This window comes from Ochotona curzoniae, unplaced genomic scaffold, assembly GCF_017591425.1.
Source record: "Ochotona curzoniae isolate NIBS_2020 unplaced genomic scaffold, NIBS_Ocur_1.0 contig_2210, whole genome shotgun sequence".
Taxonomy (NCBI): domain Eukaryota; kingdom Metazoa; phylum Chordata; class Mammalia; order Lagomorpha; family Ochotonidae; genus Ochotona; species Ochotona curzoniae.
The window spans coordinates 32,747,010-32,774,359 of record NW_024465369.1 but is presented as its reverse complement, the minus strand read 5'-3'; the positions used below and the strand labels follow the sequence as shown (position 1 = coordinate 32,774,359).

General features: G+C 41.4%; 1 protein-coding gene and 1 pseudogene across 1 annotated transcript in view; one reads left to right on the top strand and one right to left on the bottom strand.

Annotated features, from left to right (window-relative positions):
• The window catches only part of METTL8 (methyltransferase like 8), a 105,891-nt gene that overhangs the window by 51,909 nt on the left and 26,632 nt on the right, over positions 1-27,350 (top strand). The window contains exon 4 of the mRNA XM_040971703.1: positions 21,565-21,656. Within this exon, the coding sequence (XP_040827637.1) occupies positions 21,565-21,656 (92 nt within the window). The remainder of the gene's footprint in view (positions 1-21,564; positions 21,657-27,350) is intronic.
• Positions 12,162-12,606, bottom strand: LOC121150658 (annotated as a pseudogene).

The following is a 27,350-nucleotide window of genomic DNA, read 5'->3' as shown; positions in this document are numbered from 1 at the left end:
CCTTTGGTACCAAGAAAGTGTTTTTAAAAAGCGGGTGACCTAACTTAGGTCACAACAAGCCCAGAAGTCAGGTTAACAAATCTCTGCACCAGTGCTGGCATTTCTTTGGAACTGGAATCGGAAGTCTGAAACCTCCCAAATGCTTTCCAAAGCAACTTTGGGATGCTTCCGGGCCCTCTCTGTTTGTCTCTGGTCCTGACTTGCCATTTATCCCTGTATGTGGGCCTAGGGAAGCTTTTCCTAGGTAGGGTCCTCCATGCTGCTTTTACAAATACTTATTAGTTGGGAAATGTATATTCAGTACTTCCTCCTTTCTGAGCACCAGTGAGAACACATTGGTGTGACCCTAACCCATGCTTTCTGGAAATCCACACTGTTTATAGGAAGAATTGGTAAGTAGCAATGTAAAGCCGCCAACTGGGGTGTGAGATATTTAGTGCAGCAGTTAAGATACTTCTTAGGTTGCCTACATTGGAGTACTTGGTTTGAAGTTTCTCTTCCAATCTAGCTTCTTACTAATGTACATCCTGAGGTGCCCAGATGATGGCTCAGCTATCGTGATCCCTGCCACCCACCTCAGAGGAGCAGATGAAGTTCTAGGCTGCTGATTTCCGCCTGACCTAGCCTTGGCTGTTTCAGGCATTTGGGGAGTGAACCAATGGATGAAAGATCTGTCTGCGTCTCTCAAATAAAAGGAAAATTTAAAAATGAAGGAATTTTTTTTCAAAGGAAGCAAATTTGCAGGGCCCAGGGAATGTTATAAATCACATATCTTGTAAGAAGAAATCAGTCACTTAAAGCCACTTCTGTGTGGTAGGCATATTCAGGAAGAGCTCTTAACGTGAGTGAAGCTGAGATTAGTTATTGCTTATTCTGCCTTCAGGACCTAGCATAGTGTTGGACACATAGCTGTCTGTTGGATAATGATTTGGATAGGCAAAGCTAGAGATCAGGCATTCTAGGCAGGTGGAAAGTCATAACACATGGAGATAAGAAAGGTTAAGGCATGTTTAGGAGACAGTTATCTAAAGAAACAGCTCTTGTAGGAGATTGCAGAAAGGTTGAAATGATACAGGCCAGATACAGGAGTGGGAACCAGAATATCCCTGGCCCTGAATTCATGGCTGGAGCACAAGGCATTGCAGAGCCACTGAAGATAGGTGACGTTAGGCAGGATTTGTATTTGGAAACCATGTGCTGGACAGATCAGCAGGGAGATCTAGATTCGCAGAGCTAGTGCGTGAAAGAGATTACAAAGGAAGATTGACTAGAACTTGGTGCGTGTGCAGAATAATGGATAAAGAAGAATTGGACTCTGGAATTTACCTTAAGTGATTGATAGAAATCAGAAAATCAAGAGGCAAATTCTTTTTTATTTTGAAACAAATAAGGTGAATTTAGTTTTAGACAGTTTGAATAGACTTTGAGAGCAGATCGCAGATACTGCCTTCAGGAAGGCAGAAAAAAGGGGTCAGGGCTAAAGATGTGGACATTTGGGTGTGATGCTTGCGGGTGAAACTGTTGCCAGAGGAGTTTCTACAGCAGGGTCACCAGGGCTGGGAAAGTGATTCTTGGCCTTATGTTTTTATGACAACAGATTGTCCATTTTTTTTTAAGATTTATTTTTATTATTTTTTTATTGGAAAGGCAGATATACAGAGAGGAGAGACAGAGAGGAAGATCTTCCATCCGATGATTCACTCCCCAAGTGATCGCAATGGCCGTTGCTATGCCGGTTCGAAGCCAGGAGCCACTTCCGGGTCTCCCACGCGGGTGCAAGGTCCCAAAGCTTTGGGCCGTCCTCGACTGCTTTCCCAGGCCACAGGCGGGGGCTGGAAGGGAAGCGGGGCTGCTGGGACTAGAACTGGCGCCCATATGGGATCCCGGGCGTGCAAGGCGAGGACCTTAACCACTGCGACACCGCACCGGGCCCCAGACTGTCCATTTTAAAAAGAAATGCTGCATATCTCACTAATTAGACCTGCACTGTGCAGGAAGGTAGTTTCCAGCTAATATGTGGTTACTGGGTACATGAAATGTTTGGTTAGAATTGAAATATGTTGTGAGGATATGAAGACTTAATACAAAAAAAAGTAAGGTATCTCATTACTTTTTATATTGAATTGCATGTTGAATCAGGTGAATTTTTAGACATGTTGAGTTAAAATATTAACAAAATTAATTTAATGTCATTATCTTCTTTTAATGTGGCTATTAAGTATGCTCATAGGTGGTCTGTATTATACTTTTGGTATCCAAAAATGAAATTACTGAGTGAAACCATTTTGACTTCATCACAAATATGGACAGTTTGCAATAACTGCAATAACAGCCTGCAATGGCTGTGAGACAAAATGGACCTTTTGCCAGGCAATTAAATCTCCAAAGGAACTTCTGGTTCTGGGCATGCTCCTGATTTACCTTTTTTTTTTTTTTTCTTTATTAGACCATACAGACTTTGCCATTGCCATTCTCTTTTTCTGTTTGCTGCCACCTGCTCTTTTTGCCTGAGATTCTTACCTGCTGATCCAAGTTCCTTTGCCACAGTCTTTCAGGAAAGCAAGGGTGATCTGGTTCAGTCTCAAACACTGTGTGCTGGTTTTGAGCTGGCTGCATGAGAGTCCCTCAGGGAGTTACTGTTTCACTGAGACTCGAAGTATCCCCAGGGATTTTTAACTAGAAAGAGTTCTTTGGATAATTCTCTTCAGTAGCCAGCTCTTGGAAACCCTTGGTCCAGTTCAGTGATTTTCACACTTCTGTCTCGTAGCAGAGTTTTTCTCAAGTGAAATTTTAACATGGGGTCGCAGGATTTATTTATTTTACAGTCGATCTTAGCCAAAAGGCCAAGATGTGAGGATTTATTTATTTTAATGAATTGATTTCTTTGGGTTTATTTGAGAGCAAGAGAAAGAAGACAGCAGTAGAGAGCTTCCGTCCATGCTCTGGCTGTCCTGCCAGATGCTGACAAGTGAGAGCCACCAGGAGCTAGAAACTGAACCCCAGTTAAAGAGAGAGAGAGAGAGATCCCTACTTATGACCTGGGAAGGCAGTCGATGATGGCTCAAAACCTTGGAACTCTGCATCCATGTAAGAGACCTAGCTTCAGATCAACTCAGCTCTGGCCACTGCAGCCATTTGGGGAATGAACCAGTGGATGGAAAATCTTTCTCTGTTAACTCTCCTCTCTGTAAATCTGCCTTTCCAATAATAACAAATGAATCTTGAGAGAGAGAGAAAGAAACAGTATAAAAGGTTACTATAAATAGTTAAGACAGCAAAGACTATGGGAATTCAGAATAGGAGGAGAGAGCAGGTAGGATTTAGCTTGAGCTTTGTAAAATGAGGAGTATTTGAATATAGAAGATCATTTGTCTTAGGATAAATAGAGGCATAAACAAAGATTTTGATTTGGGAATAGATACAGGAATACAGGAATTATATTCTAAAACATGTTAAGTAGACCAACACTATTGGGTGAAAGATTTCGTATTTTGAAAGTGGATGGGCCATGTGAGAGAAGGACTATGTAGAATGATAGCCCTTGGAGTGACTCTTTTATCCCTATTGTTTTGATATGTTGATTTGTGCCTGTAACTGGGCTGAATTCTGTGTAGAACTCTAAAAGAGGACTGGGAATTAATCACTGCTCTAATTTCACAAACAAGCTAGAACCTTCCAGGTAAAGAAGATGGGATGGATCTGAAAAACAAGAAGCTTCCTGCTTCAAAATAAACGAACAAGAAGGGATAAAAGACAAGCAGAACTATAACAATAGAATCGCCCCTGCCCAAATGCCAAAAGCACAAAAGACTGGTGACCAGGGAAAAGAAAGATAGAATCTATTGTGCCTCAACTTGGCTGTTAACCCAGTCTCTGTCCCTCAGAAGCAGTACCAGGAAGGGAAACTTAACTGCCAAATCATAAAACTCATTACTCATATGCATTAGGCTAGTCTGGCATAGGCTGAAAAAAGAATGCTTAAAAATGAGTGTTCTCAACTATTGCAACAGAACTGGAGTTCTTAGCCATCAGGGAAAGTGGCAGGTTCGCCATTGTCCGAGGTTCGATGCTAAATAGAAAGAACTGTCTGAAGAACAAGGCAAGCATCTCTTAGGAACAGGATATCCCTAAGTAACAAGTGAATCCTAGCCTAAGATTTAGTGAATCGCAAAACATGACAGAGTGTTTCGGCTTTTAGCTCAGGGAAGGCCAAGATACAACTTTCTTTGTCCTGCCCCAATGTTCAATTGACACCAGTTACCTGCATGCCAGGTAGGTGCAGCCCAGTGTCACCAAGTACCTAAAGTGCACCTGTGTGGAAACCCTGGCTTCCCAGCTTTCCCCCTAGGTCTTTCTCCAAAAAGAGTTGATGATGATGTCACCAGGGCAACTGGTGGCTGAACAAGTGGAAGGATCATAGTGAGACTGAATCTGTAGGACCAGCAGGCCAGGTTGAGGTAGTACCTTCTGCTCTTCCCTGATCCCAAAGCCCTCTGGGAACCACCACAGACAGACAGACAGAAACAGAAAAACGCCAGGCTCACTGCAATGATCACTCTCAATGCGATTATTAACATCGCTTGACCTTGGAACTCCCTCGGGACTGCCCACCTTGTCAAATTGTAGGACTTCACAGATGACATCAACAGTGACACAGTGGAGTGTCCAGCTGGTTAAGAACTGCAAACAAAAGTATTTTAATAAAGAATCATTTAACAAAAGAGCAGACCCAGGCCCACCTAGAGGCTGCCTGCTAGTGCAGGGCAATGTTATCCGTGCTCCACCTCCCCAGCTCTGCCACCTCTACCGCAGACTTACTCCAGACCACAGAAAAATGGAAACAATATATAGTGCCTGGGCATTAAATGGAGTTTTCAAAGAAAGGCACCAGTGAGAAGTGGGGTGTCAAGCAAAATTTACCTGTCAAATAGTGGAACGAAGGGAGGATAAATCATAGACTGCATTGTGGGCTAATTTGCATTTTCCAATGTTTTATTGAAGAACTATATGTATTCTCTTTGAGTCGGCCTTCTTTTGCCAAAGCATAATTATCCTCAGGCTTACTGATCTCATTGCATGTTGTCAGTAGTTTGTACCTCTTTGTAGCTGATAAAAGATTCATAATCAGAATATATATTTTTTTAAAACTGTCAAAATTCAATAATAAAACAAGCAGTTTGGTAACAGTGAGCAAGAGATTTGGACACACAGGTCAGCAAAGAAGATCAAAGGTGATAAATAAACATACAGAAAGATGCTTCGTATCATTAAATATTAGAGAAATGTGACTTGAAGTCACAACAAACTATCAATTGACACTTTTTAGGTGGCTAAAATTCAAAATGCTGACAAGGAACCAAATTTTAAAGTATTTTTTAAAAGATTTATTTATTTCAAGACAGAAGGAGGCCAAGAGTCTTCCATCTACTGGTCTACGCCCTAAATGGCTGCCATAGCCCTGGCTGTTGTCGGCTGAAGCCAGGAGCCGGGGGCTTCATCTGGGGACCCCACATGAGAGTCATGGATCCAAAATCTTGGGCAATCCTCTGCTACTGCCCTAAGCACATTGGCAGGTAACTGGATCAGAAGCAGAGCAGCCAAAACTCAAAACTGGTGCTCTGAAATGGAATATCAGTTTAGCAAGTGGCAGCTTAACTCACTGTGCCACAATATTAGTCCAGAAATAGAATTTTCTTTTTTTTTTTAAGATTATTTTCTTTTTTATTGGAAAGACAGATGACGATTATTTTCTTTTTTATTGGAAAAACAGAATGAAGGAAATGCAGAGAAAAAGATCTTTCATTCGCTGATTAACTCCCCAAGTGGCCACAATGCCCAGAGTTGAGCTGATCTGAAGCCAAGAGTCAGGAGATTCTTCCAGGTCTTCCTTACAGGTATAGGGTCCCAAGGCCTTGGGCCATCCTCTTCTGCTTTCCCAGGTGACAAACAGGGAGTTGGATGGGAAGTGGAGCAGCCAGGATACAAACCAGCACCCATACGGGATCCCAGTGGATGCAAGGTGAGGATTTAGCCACTAGGCTACTGTGCCAGGCCCCAGAACTTTTTCATACTGTTATAGCAAGGATATCAGATCTTGTAACTATTGCTTGTCTGTTTCTTTTGTAGCTTGTCAGTTCCTTATGGAGTTAAACATATACCTACTATTGATATACACAACAGCATGAATAAATTTCAAAATAATTGTGGTGAGTGAGAGGAGCTAGGAATCGATTACAATAGGTACCCCCTTTTTCCACGGTTGTGTTTTTCTCTTTCAATAACTCAGGGTCAACCACACAGTTCAAAATATTGAAAATATTTTTTAAAAATCATTCATGAGTAAGTAGCTTGTTATAATGCATTATCTCAGTTGTTCTATTTCATTGTTAGTTGTTGCTAATCTCTTAATGTATCTAATTTATAAACTAAACTACCAGAGGTATGTGGGAAAGGAAAAAGCAGTATATACAAGGTTGAATACCACGTGTGGTTTTAGGCATCCACTTAGGGTCTTGGACCATACCTTCTATGGATAAGGAAAAACTGTTGTTCGCACTGTAATTTCTTGTGCTGTATTAGAAAATTAAAACAGAGATCAGATTAATGGTTATTGGTGGGGAGTCAGAGACTGGTGAAAAAGGGTGAAATGGGCAGAAGGAATTACAAAGGGTTAAAAGGACACCTTAAAGGGTGATGGTGGGGCAGGTGTTTGGTGTATCCCATACCAGCATACCTGGGTTCAGATCCCAACTCAGCACCTCATTCCGGCTTCCTGCTAAAACACACCTTGAAAGGCACTAGTGATGGGTGAAGCACCTGGGTCCCTATCATGTACAAGGGAGACTTGGGTTGAATTCCACACTCTTGACTTTGCCCTTTCCAGCCTGCTTCTTGCAGTCATTTCAGGAATGAGCTGTTTATGAGACATATCTGTTTCTTTATCTCTGGTTTTAATGAATATGTAAATATTTTAAAAATTAAAAGCTTTGAAGAAAGATGATGGAAATGTGTATGTTTATTTTCTTGATTGTGAAGATTTCACAAGTCTGCACATATGAATAAATTAAAATGCATCAAACTGTATACTTCATATACATATAGTTAACTATATGTCAGTTAGGGCTCAATAAGGCTGTTTTTAAGATGTAGTTACAGAGGCTGGGGTTGTAATGTAACCAGTTAAAACACTGCCTCTTTTGCTGGCATTCCATATGGGCACTAGTTCAAGTCCAAGCTGCTCTACTTCCTGCTTGGCTCCCTGCTAAGGCACTAGGAGAGCAAGGAAAGATGGTCCATGTTTTTAGCCCTTGCACCCATGTGGAAATCCTAGCTTCAGCCTGGCCTAACCCTGGCTGTTGCAGCCATTTCAGGGAGTAACCTAATGCATGGAAGATATCTCTCTCTCTCATCTCTATCTATGTAATTCTGGCTTCCAAATAAATTAAACACACACAAGGGGAAAAAAGGATTGTAAGGGCCAGCACTTGGCACATAGGATAAAGTTGTTGCCTGCAGTGCCAGCATCCCATATGGGTACCAGTTTGAATTTAAGCTATTCCACTTCCCCTTCTTAGCCTCCTGCTAAAAATTCTGGGAAAGCAGTGGAAGATAGCCCAAGTATTCAGGCTCCTTCCTGTACCCAGGTGGGAGACCTGGATAAGGCTCCTGGATCCTGGTTCATCCCTGTCCATTGCAGCCATTTCAGGAGTGAATCAGCGGATGGAGGATCTCTTCTCTCTGTCTCTAACCCTGCCTTTCAAATAAATAATTTTTTTAAGATTTATTTTATTATTTTTATTGGAAAGGCAGATATACAGAGAGGAGAGACAGAGAGGAAGATCTTCCGTCCGATGATTCACTCCCCAAGTGAGTGCAACGGTCGATGCTATGCTGATCCGAAGCCTGGAGCCTCTTCCAAGTCTCCCACACGGGTGCAGGGTCCCAAAGCCTTGGGCCGTCTTCGACTGCTTTCCCAGGCCACAGGCAGGGAGCTGGATGGGAAGCGGGGCTGCCGGGATTAGAACCGGCGCCCATATGGGATCCCGGGCGTGCAAGGTGAGGACCCTTAACCACTGTGCCATCATGCCGGGCCCTCAAATAAATAATTTTAAAATATAGTTATATCTGTATATTGGCAAACAGTGTAGTAGTTAATAAAAATGAAAGATCTGTGCCTACTGATACCAAGAGATGGCTGTGACATGTTAAAGAGTGGTCAGGTTTATTAAGGAGTTATTGTACCTGTATTTGTTGTTTAGATAGATAGATAGATAGATAGAATTCTGGAAATCTCTACATTATCCTGATAAAAGTATTTATCTCTGGTCAGGAATAAGAAATGGAGATGAATGGAAATGAAAGCTTTTATTTTTATATACTTATTATAATTTGAATTTTGATTTTAAGAAGTCTCCTTTACTCAATCCCACCTTGCTGTCTACCTGATAATTCTGTATTCTGTAATACTGATTGCAACTCCTCAGCCATTATGAATTCTACCAAATCTTCATCATTTTTGCATCCTCAGTTCCTAGTCTAGTGCCTGGAAAGTACGGATTCCAAATGACTATTTACTATGTGGTGTGGAAATGGGTTTCTTCCCACCACTCTCCCCTTGTGTGCAGAAGTAGGAAAGTGGATTCTGTGGCCTGTCTGTTATTAATCTCTCATGACTGAGTAGGCAGCTGATTTACTAAAAACAACAGTCAGCTGAAAGAATCTTTAAAGCCAAAAAGAGAAGTGAGCAGTTACAAATCAAAAGTGTAAATCAGTATCAGATATAGAAATGTAACTAGAGTCAGTTCAGTTATTAGCTGATCTGCCCATAACAGCCCTAGTTCATCCATTCTGAAACTCACATAATTTCACCAATTAACATCTTTGAAATCATGACACTTCTTACAATTAATGACTTCTTAAAACTAACTGCAAGTGTTTCTTTCTCACTGGTACAGAAAATAATGGCATGTTAGATTGGCTGAAATGGGATCATTATAATCTGAGTACTTAATCTTAATTTTGTACTGTTTTGGGAACTTTTATTTTACTAACACAAAAATTGAGAGAGAAATTATTTGCTGCTGCCACACATCAAGGTTAACATATGGAATATGTGTTGGCTGTTAGAAAAAAGAAATTTGTTTTTTGAATAAATTTTGTTTTATGGATAAATGGGCATTGAGATAGACAGGAAAAGTTGATGCAGATGAAAGAACATGTGAATGTAGTAAAATATTCAACAGTAAAATAAATAGAAATTAAAACAATAAAATGGAATAGGCATTTTGTAAAATGGTTAAAATGCTCCTTGGGATACCCACATCATACTGGAGTGCCTAGGTTCAGATTTTGGCTCTGCTGCTAATTTGAACCTTGGCTAGTGCTCACCCTGGGAGGCAGCAAATGGCTCAGATCCTGCTTCCATACTACCAACATGGTAAACCAAGACTGAATAGCCTGACACAGCTTTGGCTATTGTGGGCATTTATTTGGCAGGCAGAGTTAGAGAAAGAGAAGGAAACGCAACAAGTGAGAGAAGTCTTCCATTGGCTGGTTCACACTCCAGTCAGACCCTGTTTCTCTCTCCTGTACTTTCAAATATATAAAATATAATATTAAAAATTTTTTTAAACCAGTAAGGCACTTTTTAGATCATAGATGCAAGTCCCAGCTTTACTTCCAGTTCCAGTTTCCTGTCTCCCACTTGGGAGACCTCAGATGAATCCTGATTCCTCACTTTGGCTTGACCAAAGTCTTAAACCATGCAAACTTTGGGGAGTGAACCAGCAAATTAGAGTTTTCTCTGCCACTTTTTCTTACTCTGAGAGATATTTACATATATATATTATTTTATAAAATTTATTATCAGAGCCAGCGCTATAATGCAGTATATTATGCTGTTCCTACAGTGTTGTCATCCCCTATAGGTGCCAGTTTGAGTCCCCACTGCTCCATCTCCCAACCTGATCCTTGATAATACATCTAGGAAGCAAGGGACAATGGCTGAAGATCTTGGGCCCCTGCATTCATATGGGAGACCTGTGTATAGGCTTTTAAGAATAAGCAGTAATTGTGCCCAATCCCAGTTTCTGCATGTGCAACACTCTAGTCTGACCCACTCCATATCACAACTGGCTCTCATACACACCCATGAGTGCTGTGGCTTGGCTCAGCCTGACCCACCCCCAGAGCCAGTGCACACATATCCTGACATATGCTGTTGCCTTATCCGACCTGGCCTTCCCCCAGCCCTAATTCTCATGCTCATCAGTGGGAGCAGCAGCCAAGCAGAGCAGTTCCTATAGTCCCACTGCTTGCCTCACTTCCAATCACAGATCTTGCACTTCCAAGGGAGTACCGAGGTCCAACCTGACGTGACTGGCACCCAGTCTTGGCAGTTGGCCAGTAGAGGCTTCAGCAAAACCCAGCTGACCTGTACTTGTTCTGGTTTTTGGATATTCCAGTGGATGTGGTAGCATAGCCTAGCCCAGCCCTCCCCCTTATCTAGCTCTCATGCTGGGTGACAGGTGTTGCATTCCTGCCCAGCACACTCTGCCTCCAGTCCCTGTTCTCACACTTACCAGTAGAGTAGTGACCTAACAGGGAAGTCCCCTTAGCTTCCCTACCAGGCCTGTTTCCAACCTGGATCTTGCATGTGCTGGTGGTGCTCTAACCTAGCCTGGTATGGCCTACCCCCAGTCTAAGCACTTGCCAGTAGATGCTGCAACTGGGCCTAGCCTGACTTGTTCCCAGTCCCAACTCTTGCCAGTGAGTGCTGCAACCTAGCCCTGGAAAGCATGCCTGCATCCTTGGATCACATGTGAACAGGCGGGTGAAGTAGCCTAGTCTGGTGCCACCTATGCCCCATCCTGGCTTCCATGTATGCCAATGGGTTCTGACTTGGCTTGGCCCATCTACCTCCCCGAACCAGCCCAAACACATACTGGTATATGGTGCAGCTCTGCCTGGCCTGGTCCACCTCCAGCCCTAGCTCTCATCTCACCAATAGGAACTGTGGGCTAGTAAGGGAGTTCTCCAGCTTCCCTCACCAGGCCCACTCCCAGACCCCAATCTCACATGTGCCAGGGAATGCTAGGCCTCTGCCCAGCATACTCCATCCCTACTCCTGGTCTTTGCATGTGCTGGAGGATGCTGCAGGCTGGTCCAGCCTGACCTACTTTCAACCCCAGTCCCTTGAATATCAGGGAATTCCATGGGCATGCCTAGCTTGGTCTGTCACCACCCCCAGCTCCCACACAAACCAGTGGTTACTGCAGACCCACAAGGGTGAGCTTACATATCCACCACAGAATATGCCCCTAGACCCCTAGACCAGTTTCTTTCACGTACTGGTTGGTGTCATGGCCTAGCCTTATGTCAGCCCTGTGCCAACACTCACTGGCACATGTTATGTGGCCTACCCCTGCCAGGAAGCCCCCTAACACACACACTCACACACACTAGATTTGTGTGTGCTGGTGGGTCGCAGGCTATGCCACCAAACCCAGCCCAGGTCTTCTATGTGGGTGGGTGCGGGTGCCTTGATCTGTCTGAGACATGCCCTCTTGTTTCCCCTCTCCAAACTACCTGGTCTCAATTCCCTCATTTGCCTGTAAGTACCCTTCCCCCAGCAACCTACAGTTCCATCCCCTGCCGTCTCATGCCCACTAGTCCCCTCCCACATATCAGTAAAATAGATTAATTAATTAAAATAGGCAACTATGCTGTCATACTGGCATAGTTATCATGGAATTGGCACTGCCAGGCCCAGAATGCTTACCAGCTGTTGGCTGATTTTCTCCCAGCAGTGTAACATTCTAGGCAGTTGCATACTGCCTGGGATTGTAAGTTGTATAAAATAGCCTTTACAGATAACTGTGTGTGTTTTTCTTGAAATTGCCCCAAACCATATTGGTAATTGCTTTGTTGTACTATGGAATGTGAAGTTATATTCTGCTACATTATGATCCACTGACATACCTTGCACTTTGCACCTTTATGGTAATGGATTCATTTTATACATTTTATAATGTCATGCACAGATAATTTGTAAAACATTGATTTCCTGTTTCATATATGTATCTTCCAAGTGTTGATACATTTCATTATACTACGTACATATGTTTAAACAATGATTCTATTGTTTGAGTACAGAGTCTTATTTATGCCACTAGGGCAGAGGCTGTGGATGGCTCACATCTTCAACTAGGAGGGAAGACCCGCTTAGTCTTGTATTAAGCCAATCGGTCAATGCGGCTCTCTGTCAGAATCAGACAGAATTTGGCATCCTTATCCTTTCTCTCCCGTTCAAGGTGCTTTCGCACAGCAACGGTTTTCTTAGTTAAATGATAGATATCCTCAGGGAGATCAGGAACCAGGCCTTTGGACTTCAGGAGCCATACAGTCTTATTGCCTATCATGAAATGCAGTTGAGCGAATCCATGGGAGTCCCTTAAGATCACACCGATCTGGGAGGGCGTCAGGCCCCTTTTTGGCCAGTTTGTAAATGTGCTCCTTCACGTCCTCGGACGTCAGCTTCAGCCAGGTGGGGACGCTGCAGCAATAAGGCACAGCCGACTGGGACAGGCTCTTCCCAAGACCATGCATGCGACCATGATGGCGTCCAATAGGCAGCAGAGAGTGAGTGAGCGAGACTGGAAACGCCTGCAGGAAGCTACCCAGCACGCAGGAAGTGACCTGTCATGCACTCATGTCCTCGCACGCAGGAGGTGGGGCTCTGCTGTGCTCATTATACTATATTTTAAAATTACACATTTTATATCTTTGTATTTACTTGTTTTATTTATTTGAAAGGCAGAGAGACAGAAATTTCTCATCCAGTGATCCTCTCCACAAATGCCTGTAAGTGTCCAGGATGGCTGGGCCAGGCCAGAGCCAGGAGCTAGGAGCTCAAATCAGTCCTCCTCCATGGGTAGCAGGGACCCAAGCACCTGCACCATCACCTGCTGCCTCCCATGGTGCTCCCTGGTGGGAAGCTGGAGTGGAGAGCAGAGCTGGGCCTTGAACCCAAACACTCCAATATGTGTTGTGGGTTTGTCCCAAAAGGGTAACCTAATAATTGCACCAGATGCCTGCCCCAAATCATGTTTATTTATATTAGCATCAGGTTCATCAGGAAAATGTGTAAGTATTAAAAACTATCATCCTTATGATGGTTGTGGACACAGGTTTCCAAAATCCTTATGTGTGTATGTGTGTGTGTGTGTGTGTTTGTGCTTAAAAACAAAATTTATCTTGAGTAACAAATACTGTCATTTGTTTTCTTAAAGTAACAGAATAACTATATTTGTGTCTATAATTACCCTTGCAAATAAAAATAGCATTCCTTAAAAAAAAAAAACAGCTGGTGTTGGTTCACCATTCTAGCACAAGAAAAGCAACTATTTCAGTTCACAGTTCATATAGTACAAGTAAATTTGCTCAAATCAATCATTGCACTTTGGTTTGCATCAGAAATGCATTATGCGTGCTCTCCATTTTGTCAGAGAATATTTAAAAGATATATGCCCAAGAGTTAGTATTTTATAGAATTAATGTTTTTTCCTGCTTCCACCAGTGAAATTTATTTATTTTTATTTTTTAGACAAAAACTGGGCGTATTCCTTACCACTCACTGTTTGGTGGCAATCCATATTGGTGCCACTACCTTCTGTCACGCTAACACAGTTGTAGCTTTACCCATCATTGCTTTCACGTCATCAGTGCGATTCAACGACATCAAAGAGGCAGAATACATTCTTGTTATGAGGCAGCACTTGCCTTGAGTGCCCACACCCCGGAGACTGCAGTGTGCTTACTCAGCCTGATACAACCTGCTCAGAGTTAATGTTGTACTTTACTTAAACTGCAGAACTTCATATTGTGATCCCATTTATCATCTCTCCGACATATGTGCTGTTGACATAGTTTACCCCTACATGAAATGATTTTGTAAAGTTTGTGGAAAACACAATTTAAAGATAATGTGCTTTTCCATGAACATCTTATTTACCCTCTGATGCATGTTATATGTGCCACCGTCATTATTTTTGCTATGCCTAGTAATTTCAGGAGTTTAGAAATTAAGTACCCTTTCCCTGTAGCCTATGGAGCTTTACCATTTCTTTTATGCAAACTCTGATGGTAACAAATGAGCTGAAATTGCATTTAAGTGAGAATGTTTTTATTTACAAATTGTGAAGTTGCTTCACTGCATACAGCCAGTTTCCCCCCAGCACCTTAACAATGTCGGTGCTTTGTTTTCTGTCAGTTAGGTATCACTATAGTGTGCATTTCTTTTCTTCTGTCTATAGTTTTAGTCAATTTTTCTTACATTACCTAAGATTTGCTGAGCTTTCTGGATCTGTTGGTTGCTGCTGCTATTTTTCTTTAATCAACTTTGTTCATCTTTTCCTTTAAATCTTGTATTATTTATATAATTATTTGTTTGTATGAGGAGGACCGAGAGTGCTTCTGTCTGCCAGTTTACTTTCCAAATGAACAAAATGGCCAGGGCTACATTGGGCAAAGCCAACATTTAGGAACTCAGGTTTTCCTAAGTGGGCAACAGGGATAGGAATCTGCCTGCCTATTTGGGTCATCCCTGCTGCTTCTCTTGATCTGCACTGGCAGGAAAACTGGAGTCAGAAACTGGAAAGTTAGGGGCTGGCTTGGTGGCACAGTGAGCTAAGCTGCAATCTGTGACACCAGCAGCTGGTTCATATCCTAGCTTCTCTACTTTGGATCCAACTCCCTGCTATAACCTAAGAAAAGAGAGGAAGAAGGTTCAAGTGCTTGAACCACTGCAACCATGATGGAGATGCTGATAAAGCCTGTGGCTCCTGGCTTTGGCCTGGCCCAGCCCCTGCCATTGGGACCATTTGGGGAGTGAACCAGTGGATGGAAAATCTTTGCTTCTTTCTCTGTAACTCTGCCTTTCAGATAAACAACTTAATTAATTGTTCTTAAAAAACAAAAAGAAGGGGCCTGGCGTGGTAGCCTAGTGGCTAAAGTCCTCCTTGCATCCACCAGAATCCCATATGGGTGCTGGTTCTGATCCCAGCTGCTCCACTTCCCATCTGGCTGCTTGCTTGTGGCCTGGGAAAGAAGTTGAGGACAGCCCATTGCAGCCACTTGGGGAGTGAACCAGCAGATGAAAGATATTTCTCTCTGTATCTCCTTCTCTCTGTATATCTGCCTTTCTAATGTAAGTAAATATATAAATCTTAAAAAAAAATTTTTTTTAAATAAAAAGAAGAAGAAAATTGGAAAATGGTTATTGAACCCAGGCACTCTGATATGGGCTGCAAGCAAATGGCCATAGTTGAACAATATTTTTTAAGCTCTTTTAAAGAACTTGTATATTCATTTCAAAGGTATTTTCTCAAAGCTTATACTTACTAACTGCTTTTTCTCTTAAGTCACATGTCCAGGAGTTTTTGATTATATGTTGGATATCTTGGATGAGATCTTGTCTTCCTTTAAAGACACTGAATATTTTTTTCCTGGCAAGTTGTTATATCACTGCCAGGTCTTGTCTGGGTGTTGTTTGATTTTACGTGTTGCCAGGATAGGTCTGTTTTGATATTGTACAGAATCTAGGGGTGGTTCTTACTCCAGTGGCATGACATTTCTAAGATCCAAGTACCTCAAGTGTTGAGAGAGATTTCTCTATCCTGACTGAATCAGAACTGCAGTATCTGCTAGCACCACACTGTCTCCAATAAATTCTTTTTGCTGTACCCCGCCACCACCACATCCCCAGAATCCTGTGTCTCCCCAAGGCACCATAGTCTTACCTCTTGAGCTGGCAGTCAGCACTAACTAAACACCCAAGGGGAATTTTCTTGCAGACTTTAGAAGCCCTGCCCTCTGTCCAGCTCTCCCGTGTTCAGTGGCCTCTTACACAAATGCTTGCCACCTCTGCAACTCTGAACTCTGCACTCTGCCTCTTCAGCTCACGGACACTCACTGAGACAGCACCCCCAGCAAGGACTGTGCCTCCCTGAACCACAAGTGGAAATATGTCCCCAGGCAGGAGAGATAAGAAAGGGGAGTCCCCTTGTACATGTCCCTGCACCTGCTATATTGTAGTCCAATGCGAGAAAACAGTTGCCTCATACATTTTACCCAGTTTTATAATAGTTTCTGGCAAGAGAATAAGTCCATTAGCCGTTATTTTGGCATGCTTAAGATCACAAGTCCTGGAAGCAATGTTAAGTCATAATAATGGTGAAATTTTTATAGCTGTATAGACAAATATGTGTGCATAAACTGCAGAAGAAATATGACTGATATAGAATCCAACATTGTTGAAATAGTTTTAGACTACAATTAATGAACATTTTCTTCCTTTAACCTAAGAATAAATATGGGAGTTTTTCTATTCCTTGATCAATTTAGTTGAATTTGTCTTTATGTTCTATAGTCCGTCCTTCACATACAAAGCAGATGACAAATTCAAGAAAGCAGTCTATCTGTGTAGCTTCTATTGGGTACTTTGATCTATATGTAACTATTAAAATTGTAACAAGAAGCAGCATCATAGTCAGCAGGATTTTATATAGGCAAGAGCCTCAAAAACATTAGTTTCCAAGCTAAATGATTGGTGTTTGTCTCATAAAACCTAATTAAAGGTGCAATTATTTAAATTGCTATTGCCATCAGTTGTACTATAGCTGCAGAAATAATGGGATTAGGGAAGCAGTGTTGGGGTACAGTGCCATCTCCTACAATGCTGGCATCCCAACTGAGTACCTGTTCAAGTCCTGACTTCTCCACTTCCAGATTAACTCCCTGCTAATGTGCCTGGGAGGACAGCAGAAGGTAGTCCAAGTACTTGAGCCCCTGCTATTCATGTAGGAGTTCTAGATGGAGTTCCAAGCCTCTGGCTTCAGCCTGGACCAGCTCTGACCATTGTGGCCATTTGGGAAAGTGAACCAGTGGATGCAGGATCTCTCTCTGTCTCTTTCTTTCCCTATCTTTCTCTGTAACTCTGCATTCTAAATAAATAAGTAGATGTTTTTTTAAAAAGAAATAATAGGATATAAAATAACATATTACATGTCTGCCTAATACTCCTATGAGTTGCCATAGGATTTTTCAGTTGTCTCTCACTTAAGTTGTTTCCAGTTTTTTGCTATTAATGTTCCCAGTGCATGTCTCCAGACACATATTTCTCTGTACAGAGCATCTTTGTTCTTTTTAGTTACTTTGATACAGTAAGTTCCCAGAAACACAGTTTATAAGCCAAACCATGCAAACCATTTTTCCTTTGGTTTTGTTTGTGGTTGTTAAATAACTGATTATTTTCAGTTTGTTTGTTAGTTGCCTTGGTGCTTGAATTCTGTGGTTGTATTTATTATTTATAAAAACATGAATGATTCTTTTTGCTGGCTGTTAGGTTTTTGGTATATGTGAATCAGATTCTTCTAAAATAAAGAACTATGATAGAGCAGCAGGTGTGGCGGAAGTCCCCATAAATATAGTAGGGACATGTTTTATAGGTTTCCGTGGGGATTCTGGAACTGTGAAGTGGGACGATCTGCTCTGCAGGAGCTTAGGGTATAATATTCCCCTCACTAAGCAGTTAAGAAAATGAAGCAGCATACAGAACACCACCAGAAGTTAGAGCAATTTAAGAAATAGCTAAAACTATGAAATATTGAAGAAGCAGCAAATTAAAACCAAGAGTTTAAGACAAATGCTTAAAGTTGAAGCCCACATATGCTGTCATTATCTCACATCTTGCTTCTTTACAGAGAAATTTATAGTTCTGTTTTCTTTCCTACATGTTGTAGAAATTCCTGGACAGTAAACTCATTCCCAGCCTTAGAAATACTATGTTTTTAATAAATCACTTGTTGCTCTTAATGTTGTAATTGTCATGTCATGGGGTTTTTAAGAATATATTTACATTTACAGAATATAAAGTAGAATTGCCAACTGCAATTTAAATGTCATTACATAAGCAAGTCAAACAAAAATCTAATCTCATTCATTAAAGCAAATGACAAAGCTGCTAAATGATTATTTGAGTTATACGTGATTAGGTTTCATTGAAGCACTGGTGGTTAAAATTTCACCTGAGAAACTTAGATTGTTTTTTAAAGATTTATTTACTCATTTGTTTAAAACTCAAAATTAGAGAGGAGAAGAGAGAGAGAGAAAGTCGGACAGATCTTCCCATCCACTGAGTCCCTTCCCTGACAACCCCAGCAGCCAGCGTCGATCCCTGCTGAAGCTGGAAACTTCATCTGGGTGTGTCCTGTGGATGGCTGTGGCCCAAACGTTTGTGTGACTTCCCTCTGCTTTCCCCAGCCATTAGCAGGCAGTGGAGCAGCGAGGATATGAACTGGTACCCATGCAGGATGCTAGCATCACAGGCGGGGTTTATCCACCATGCACCACAATGCCAGCACCTGAAACTAATTTTTACATTGTCATTTATTTTTTTGGGAGTCTTCAGGATATCTGTTTTCATCATTTTTAAAAGGAAATAGTATCTTACCTTCCATTGGTATATTTATAGCCCAGTCACTGGAATATACCCTCTCATTTCTGATTGCATATGTGTGGTTTAAAATATGATTAGGTTTATCATCATTCCACCCAAAGCACTCATCCTCTTACTGTTATCCTCTTTTACCTATATAGTCAGTGTGAAGACAATGGAACATCCTGAGTCTTCTTGTTCTCCTCCTCCAGTAGCTTCCCCAGGCCACAGCTACAGCTTTTTCAGAGTCTCCCCCTCCCCGTTTCTGCCTCCCATCACTCCAGTTTGGGCCTGGGTCTCGTTATATCTGACCTCTGCAACAGTGTGAGCGATCTCCCTCTCTGCAGTCCCAGTCCCCACCCAGTGTTGCATCCTGTACAGTACTTGATGCCTCAGCCCCCCAGAGAAGACCCTCAGGAATCTCCCCCTCACGTAGATGCCAGCTTTTCTCTGAAGTTACAGAGAGGACCAATCCAACTCCTTTTGTTGTTTTGTTTTTTTATCGTTCTCTGTTACTGGTATCCGTATTGCCAGCTTTCTTAATGACATTAACTATTGTCCCATCACCTTTCCCCTAGCTGAAGCCCAAGCCCACGTTTGTCTTAACACGTTTCTGTTGGTTCCACTCTGACTGAGCACATGTTAACCATATAAACTTCATTGTGATGTCCTTGCTGCCACAACTAGGAGAATATAAGTCCCTGATGGAGGCCAGAAGATAATTCTAAATCTTTCAGCATTCCTCATTGCTTTAGGAGACAATACCAGACTAAAAGGTTGAAAAGGTGGACTTTGAAGTAACTCAAACATGGGTTTGAATTCTGGTTTTTCCATGTCCTGGTTTATATGACCCTGAGCAAGTTACTTAATTCTATCTTCTCACATGCAAAATATGCAAAATCATCTCATGGGGCTTATGAAAGGATTAAATAAGGCATGCTTATTAGTGCGGTGCCTAATACAGAATAAATAATAAATGGTGGTAATTGTAGTGTTATTATAGTAATTATGATCATGTTAACAGCTCACTCAGTGTTTGTCAGTCACCAGGTGATTTTTTATAATTTACTCTTTCTCATCAGTCAGATAACGATAGGTATATTGTGACACAACTGTAGGGTTTTCATTATACCTATCAATAGGTTGAGGAACTTGATTGCGGAGGTATCTGATTTTTTGTTTAGAAAAATGATTTGTTTCAAGAACTTATTCATTTATAATCTTACCTAATAAACAAAGAACAAGATCAAAGCAAAATCACATGATTTTTTTGTGCAAACAGATACTGCTTTTATTCCAAGAAGACATTTCTTTGAAATGGAAAATAGTATCTTCTCCAATAGGAAGAATAACTTCTGAACCTAAAAATATTTATAATATGTGCTAGATCTTCAAAAAATGGCTCTCTTTTTAAGATTTATTTATTTTTATTGCAAAGTCAGATATACAGAGAGAAGAGACAGAGAGGAAGATCTTCCATCTGCTGATTCACTCCCCAAATGAGCGCAACGACTGGAGCTGAGCCTATCTGAATCCAGGAGCCAGGTGCTTTCTCTGGGTCTCCCATATGGGTGCAGGGTGCCAAAACTTTGGGTTATCCTCGACTGCTTTCCCAGGCCACAAGCAGGAAATTGAGTGAGAAGCTGGGCTTCCAGGATTAGAAACAGTGGCCATGTGGGATCCTAGCATGGTCAAGGCAAGGACCTTAGCCATCAGGCTACCCTGCCAGGCCCCAAAAGATGGTTCTTTCATATGCTGTATGCTAATTACTCTGTTATTTGAATGTAAGTAGGTCAATTGTTAGAAAGTAAGATAGCTAATAAAAAAAATGAGTATAAAGTCATTTAAAATTTCAGGGTAAGAACAATGTACTTTAAAGCATCTCTTTGGCAGCCAAATATTATTATAAAATTATATCCCTTTGTTTCTCCCCTGACCTCAGAAACGGAAAAAAATGACATTAGTGTGGAAACAATGGTATTACCCACTTTCCTGTAGCCCTTGACCCTTTGTATCCTAATCAACCAAGTAAGATCATTTTAAAAAAATAAATTATTTTTTTAAAAGTATATTATGAAGCAGCATTAAGGAATAATGCAAGGCTCCGGCCTGGCACTATAGCGTAGTGGTTAAGGTCCTAGCCTTACACGTGCCGAGATCCCATATGGGCCCCGATGCTAAGCCCGGCAGCTCCACTTCCAATCCAGCTCCCTGCTTGTGGCCTGGGAAAGCAGTCAAGGACGACCCAAAGCCTTGGGACCCTGCACCCACATAGGAGACCTGGAAGAGCTCCTGGCTCCTGGTTTTAGATTGGCTCAGCTCCAGCCCGTTGCAGCCACTTGTGGAGTAAAACATCAGATGGACGATCTTCCTCTCTGTCTTTCCTCCTCTCTGTATATCCGCCTTTCCAATAAAAACAAATAAATCTTTTTTTTTAAAAAAAAAAGAAAGAATGCAAGGGGCAGGTATCTAGTCTATTGGGTAAGACACTGGCATCCTTGGCATCTCAGTGCTAGAATTCAATAGTCAGCTGCAGCTCCTGACCCCAGAATCCTGCTAATGTAGCTCCTGGGAGTTAGTGGTGATGACTCAAATAGCTGGGCTCCTGCCACTCATGTGAGAGACTTGGATTGAGTACCTGACTTTACCTGGCCAGTCCAAGCAAGTGTAGGCATTTGGGGTTCTGAGGAGAAGGCGAGGATTTGAACCAGTAAATGAAATGTGCTCTCTCTCTCTCTTCTGTGGTCTTTCTTACACACATATGTAAAACATAAAGCAAGAATGCCCTGTTCCTTCAGCAGTCTACTTCCAAAGGTGGCTTCAGGGCTTACCACACAAGCTGGAATTCTGTCAACAGAAAATCTGTAGGAGGTCCAGCACCATCAGCAGAAACATCTGACAGCATGTATTCATTTGTCACAGAATTACTTTTTGTTGTTTCTGTTTGGCTAATCTAGAATAAAGGATACAATCCTTATCACCTTTTTTATTGCCTTGTTTAATTTTAAACAGCATCTTTTTTTCTCTCTTTCTCTCTTCTTCTTCTTCTTTTTTTTTTTTTTTTTCATTAGGGATCACATGCAGTGGTCTAAAGAAGAAGAAGCAATAGCCAGAAAAAGAGTAGAGGAAAACTCAGCAGTGCGAGTCCTGCTGGACGAACAAGGTAGCCCTGGTCCCGGCTTTTCTGGTTAGACTTTGGTTCATTCCACACGCTGTTCACTTTTCCTCATCCTTGGGTCAGTATATATTCAGTTCTAGCTGCTGCTTTTCCAATGCACTTCTTCCATTTGCTAGATTTCTCATTCCTTCCAGAGTCCTGGGCCCAAAGCTAATGAAATACATGATATACTCATCCCATTGCTGGTATTTTGGTAATCACACTATTGGTTTTTCTCAGAACTCTGAGATATTTCAAAAAAGTTCATGAAAAATTGAATTTAAAGATAACGTTTAAATTCCATGCATTTTAAGAAAAATATTCCTTTCCTATGCACTTTTTGAGGACCCTTTAGTACACATAGGAATTCTAGTTCAAACTAGACATGAAAGTAACTTTAAATTTTTCTTCTTTGCTATAATGCTTTTAGTTTGCTATTACGCCTTTTCTTTTTGGCTTGCTAGGAACTTTGAAGAAGGTAAAGTTGTATCAAAATGTTATTCACCTGTTAGACTGAACAATTTCATGGATTGAAAACTTTCTGCCCTAGCCCCGACAAGCCCTTGTATTTAGAACTTAATTTAAGCAAAGTCATGCCAAGGTTCATAAATCATGTTTTTAAAATTGGCCTAAGCTACCATAAAAAATAGGGAATTGCAATGTTGGTAAGGAGATAGAGGCATTGAAACTGTGTGTATAATTGATGGGATTATAAAATGGTGCAGCCAGTATGAAAAACAGTATGGAGGTTTCTTCGAAGTTAAAAATAGAACTATCAAGTGATCCAGTAATCCTAACAGGGATTATATTTAGAAGAATTAAAAACAGAGCCTCAGAAAGGTATTTGTAACAAAAGATGAAAGCAATCTAAAAATCCACTGTTGGATGAATAGATTTTTTTAAGAAGGGGTATATATATATTGTATATATATATATATAATTTTTCAGTCTAGAAAAGAAAGAAAACATGGAAGAACCATGAGGACATTTTGCTAAGTGAAATAGACTAGTCACAAAAAGGCAGATACTCTGCAACTGCACTTAGGAGATATCTGAAGTAGTCAGGTTCACAGAAACCAAAAGGTGAATGTCAAAGGTGAAGCCAAAGGCAAGAGGAGAGTTGCTTGATGGAAAACAAAGTAATAGTTGCAAGATAAAAACTTTCTGGAAATAGGTACGCTATTTATCATTTATCATTTCTAGAAATGATAGTGTAAATTACTGAACTATACACTTAAACATGATTAAGATGTTAAATTTTGTATCACTTTTTTAAAATCGTAATTTAGAAACAGTATACTTTAAAGAAAAAAAAAAGAGCCATGTTCTCACCACAGAGCTGGGACCCCACTGATACTTTAACTTCTGCACTCTGGTTGTAAGTTTTTCTATCTAATTTTATTTAGAAACCTTTTTCCTTTAGAACATTGATTCCTTTTTCCTTTTTTTTTTTTAAAGATTTATTTTATTTTTATTGGAAAGGCAGATATACAGAGAGGAGAGACAGAGAGGAAGATCTTCCGTCCGATGATTCACTCCTCAAGTGAGCGCAACGGACGGTACTGTGCTGATCCAAAGCCAGGAGCCTCTTCCAGGTCTCCCACACGGGTGCAGGGTCCCAAAGCCTTGGGCCGTCCTCGACTGCTTTCCCAGGTCACAGGCAGGGAGCTGGATGGGAAGCGGGGCTGCCGGGATTAGAACCTGTGCCCATATGGGATCCCGGACGTGCAAGGCGAGGACCTTAACCACTGCACCATCGCACCGGACCCTCCTTTTTCCTTTAAAAAATAATTTATTGGATACTTGACAGACACAGAAATTCATGTAACTCATAAATTTTCACCAAGTTCAGTGACTTTTCACAAAGTGGACACACATGTATAAACAACACCTGCCTCAAGAAACAGAACATCAACAAGAACCCAGAAGTTTCCTGACTCCCCTTCACCCCTCAGACCACATCAGGATCAACCAGTATTCTGGCTTTTATTCCCCACACGGATGAGTTATGCAAGAACTGTTTGATCTGGGTCATCATTTCTCATTCTCTTTGTAGCAACATCCTGGTGACCATTTAATAGAGCAAGGGGCAGCAGACTACAGCCTATGAACCAAATGTAGCCTGCCGCCTGATTTAATAAAGTTTTGTTGGAACACAGACACACTCATTTGTTGACGCGTTGTCTGTGGCTGCTTTTGTGTTCCACGTAAGAGTTGAATAGTTGCTAACGAGGCTTATGAGACCTACAAACACTGAACATTTGCTATCTAAATAGATCTCAATTGATTGATCAACTGTCCTGAAAACTACTGGGAAAAGCTGTTTGTGCTCTTCTGTGTAAACCACATAGATTGAAAGCCCTAATCCCATTGGTGGCTAACTATTGATCCTCATTCTGTGCTTGAGACTGAAGTTTGAGGCAACGGTAGCTAGGGAAACTGAGCTGATGCGAGAGCCACCATTCACAACCAGTGCAGGGGACAGTGCCAACCAATCTTGTCATATGGCATCATTTGCTATTCCTTATAGCTGATTCTCTCTGCTCACCCTAAGCATGAATGTGTCCTGGGGAATGGGCAGGAAAGAGGAACCCCTGATCCACAATGGAACCCTTGTGTTTTTATGAGCTCCAACTATGCAGCCCCAATGAGTAACAGGGCCAGGGAGCTGGGGTTGGAGTTGAGGTGCATACCATTGGGGTTCTGCCTGCAGGTCAACTAGCCCTCAGTTGCCTTGCAGGAATTCTGTCGCTCTGCTGCTATGGCAGTGAAGCTGCAGCTTTGCCAACAGCTGCGCAGGCATATTTTCCACATTACTCAAGCTTCTGCAAGTGGCCACCTGGATGTGATAGACAGTCAAACCTAAACTGAACGAACAGTTATCAGTCATTTAGGATTCATTTCCAGGAAGTGAGCAATTATCCATGGCATGGTTTCTGATACTATGAGAAACTAAGGGGTTTCATGCACCTGCTTTTGAATATTTCGGTCCAGAATATAGAGGAGCAGTGCTGATAATATTCCCTTAAAGTGCTCTGTGCATGGCTGCTTATTTTGTCCTATTTGTGTTAACAATGCACTTGAGTGAAGCTAATGAGAAGGTTATTTTAGGGCCTTGGAAGCCACAGTAAAGGAAAATGACAGTTCCCACAGAACCATAGTGTGACTGAAATAGAAAGGTGGTGACTGGCCTCTCTCTATAGAAGCAGGAAAAGCAGGCGGAAGAGCACTGATGATCCGTGTGGAGGCATTTGATTTGCTTATTAGGATGACCAGTCTCTTTGAGCAAGTGTGTTGGCTGCTGTGGGGACACAGAACAAAGGATTCCAGTTCAAACTGGTTCAGAGATGTGGGGGTCTCTGCTGGATCCCTTGTGCATACACCCCCCCCCCCCCACCAATCGCACTAGTCAGTGCAATGGACTTCATGTGGTCCAGCAACTGCTGCTGGAAGAGACACGCATCACAAGGTGACCGTCTGATCACTCGCACTACAAGGTCATGCAGAGCAATAACCAAGGTTGCCTGGGACACTGCAAAGAATGAAGCTTTTGTTCTGGGGAACTGTGTTGAGCACAGGGCATCACACTGACAGCCACCCAGTGCAGCTTCTGCGAGGGATCGTGGACCTGCCAGGCTGCGGAAGCCCTGCGTGAGGCTTCTGTTTAGATCTTCCTTGTCTCTGAGGAATGTGGGTCAAGGTGAACAGAGATTCTTGACAAACTATTCCCAAACTTGGTATGAACCGGAAGGATTCCCTGGTCTGGCTTTTCCGTGTGGGCCCCCAAGAACTTGTTTTCTCTCAGCAAAGACTCATGTTTTGGAAAACCCCAGTTTTCTCACACCACAAAACATGCTGAATGCAGATAAGCATTCAGGAATGGACCGCTCTTTATTGATCTTATCTCACATTATGTTAATACCACTGGGAGGAAATACTGGTTGTTCTCCCCTGCTGGCCAACTCTCGGGAACATTACTTTTGGTCTCTGCATGGGTTAAATTCTCCTGCCACTCCTAGCTGCCGTTTCTCACCTATTTCCTCAGCCGGTGCTGAGCTGGAACATCAGGAAACACCCTCCACAGTCTGAAAATAAGGATGTTTGAAATCACAAATCGTTGTCCTTGCTGCCAGAAGGTTGACATTTCATTTCTGGGATTAAAATGTGTAGCATCCAGGCTCTCATTAGCAATATTTCTTCCTAATAGATTGCCCAGATTAATGATTTTTAATTCCACATTTCCTTTTCATAACTTCTTTTCAATTTTATTATGGCTCATATTTCTTTTAAAAGCAAGTTAACTCAGAGAAATGAGAAGGATACATTTGGCAGTTTTTTATTTAACATGATTATATTTTATAATTTCCTAAAAACATCTCCAGTGTGTTACATCTCGACTGGCCATTTAGCAAATGTAATGGGTTTTTTAAACTTAATAATAAAAGCAACTTCTATTTTTACTTTAAAATATCCTTTAAATACCTACCTACCTAAGGTAACTTCTTTATCAAGGAAACCAGTAAGAAGAGTTTCACTATGCCTCATGTTGTAAATGCCTTAATTTGAAAGATTTTGGGTTTGTTTGTTTGTTTGTTTGTTTGTTTGTTTCTACATTTTATTATTATTGCAATTCAGTATTCCCTTATCCCCTCCCCAATTCCCTCCCCCCACCACCTAGTTCCTCTATATTATTACTAACATATAGTTCTTCATAAAAGTCATATGTCCATCATTGCGGGAGTCCAGAATCCTACTGTCAAGATATAGTAAACAGTTTCATTATAAGTCCATCTTTGTCTGGAAGCAGAAATGCATACCACACTGCATCCTCACATCTGGATATTAGTTTCCATTTCACAGCTACTGTACATCCCCTTAAATGAAAAGTCATGATATAAAATCAACAATAGAAACAAAAATAGAAATTTACAATGCCATGAAGTTAAATGACATGATACTAGATATGACAGTCTCCATTACACAGCTTCTATACATCCCCTTAAATGAAGAGCCACAAAACAAAATCAACATCCAGGGGGAAAAAAAAGAAATTAACAACCAAGAAGTTAAACAACATGCTATCAAATGACTAACATGTAGCTGAAGAAATGAAAATCAAGAACCTTCTTAAAGAAAATGACGCCACTGCATGATCTACAAGTCATTGAATGATTTAATCAGAAGAAAGTGTTTTGAAGAGATGAAACCAACAGAAAACAACAAAACCCATGCGATATAGTTTCCCCTGATCTTTGTCGAAGTGTGTCTCCTCCAGACAATAAACAGATGGGTTTTGTTTTTTAATCCAGTCTACTAATCTATGACTTTTGATTGAGCTTAAGCCATTTACATGCAGAGTTAAATATGTGTGGGTGGTACTTTGGTCCTGTCATTTTAGGAATGGATTGTCCATTAGTTTAGTCTTCTGTTGTCATTTTACTGGGATGTTCTTCCCGTTTGCCTTTGGTTTTGGAAGGTACTATTCCTCTTCTCTGTCAAGAGAACATCTTGAAGTATCATTTGTAGGGCAGAGTTGAAAGAGACAAATTCTTTTAACTTTTCTTTACTGTAGAAGAATTTTATTTCATTTTCAAAGATGAAAGAAAGCTTTGCTGGATATGTTATCCTAGGCCGACAATTATTTTCTTTTAGAATCTGGAATATGTCAATCCATTCTCTTCTTGCTTGTAGAGTTTCCTG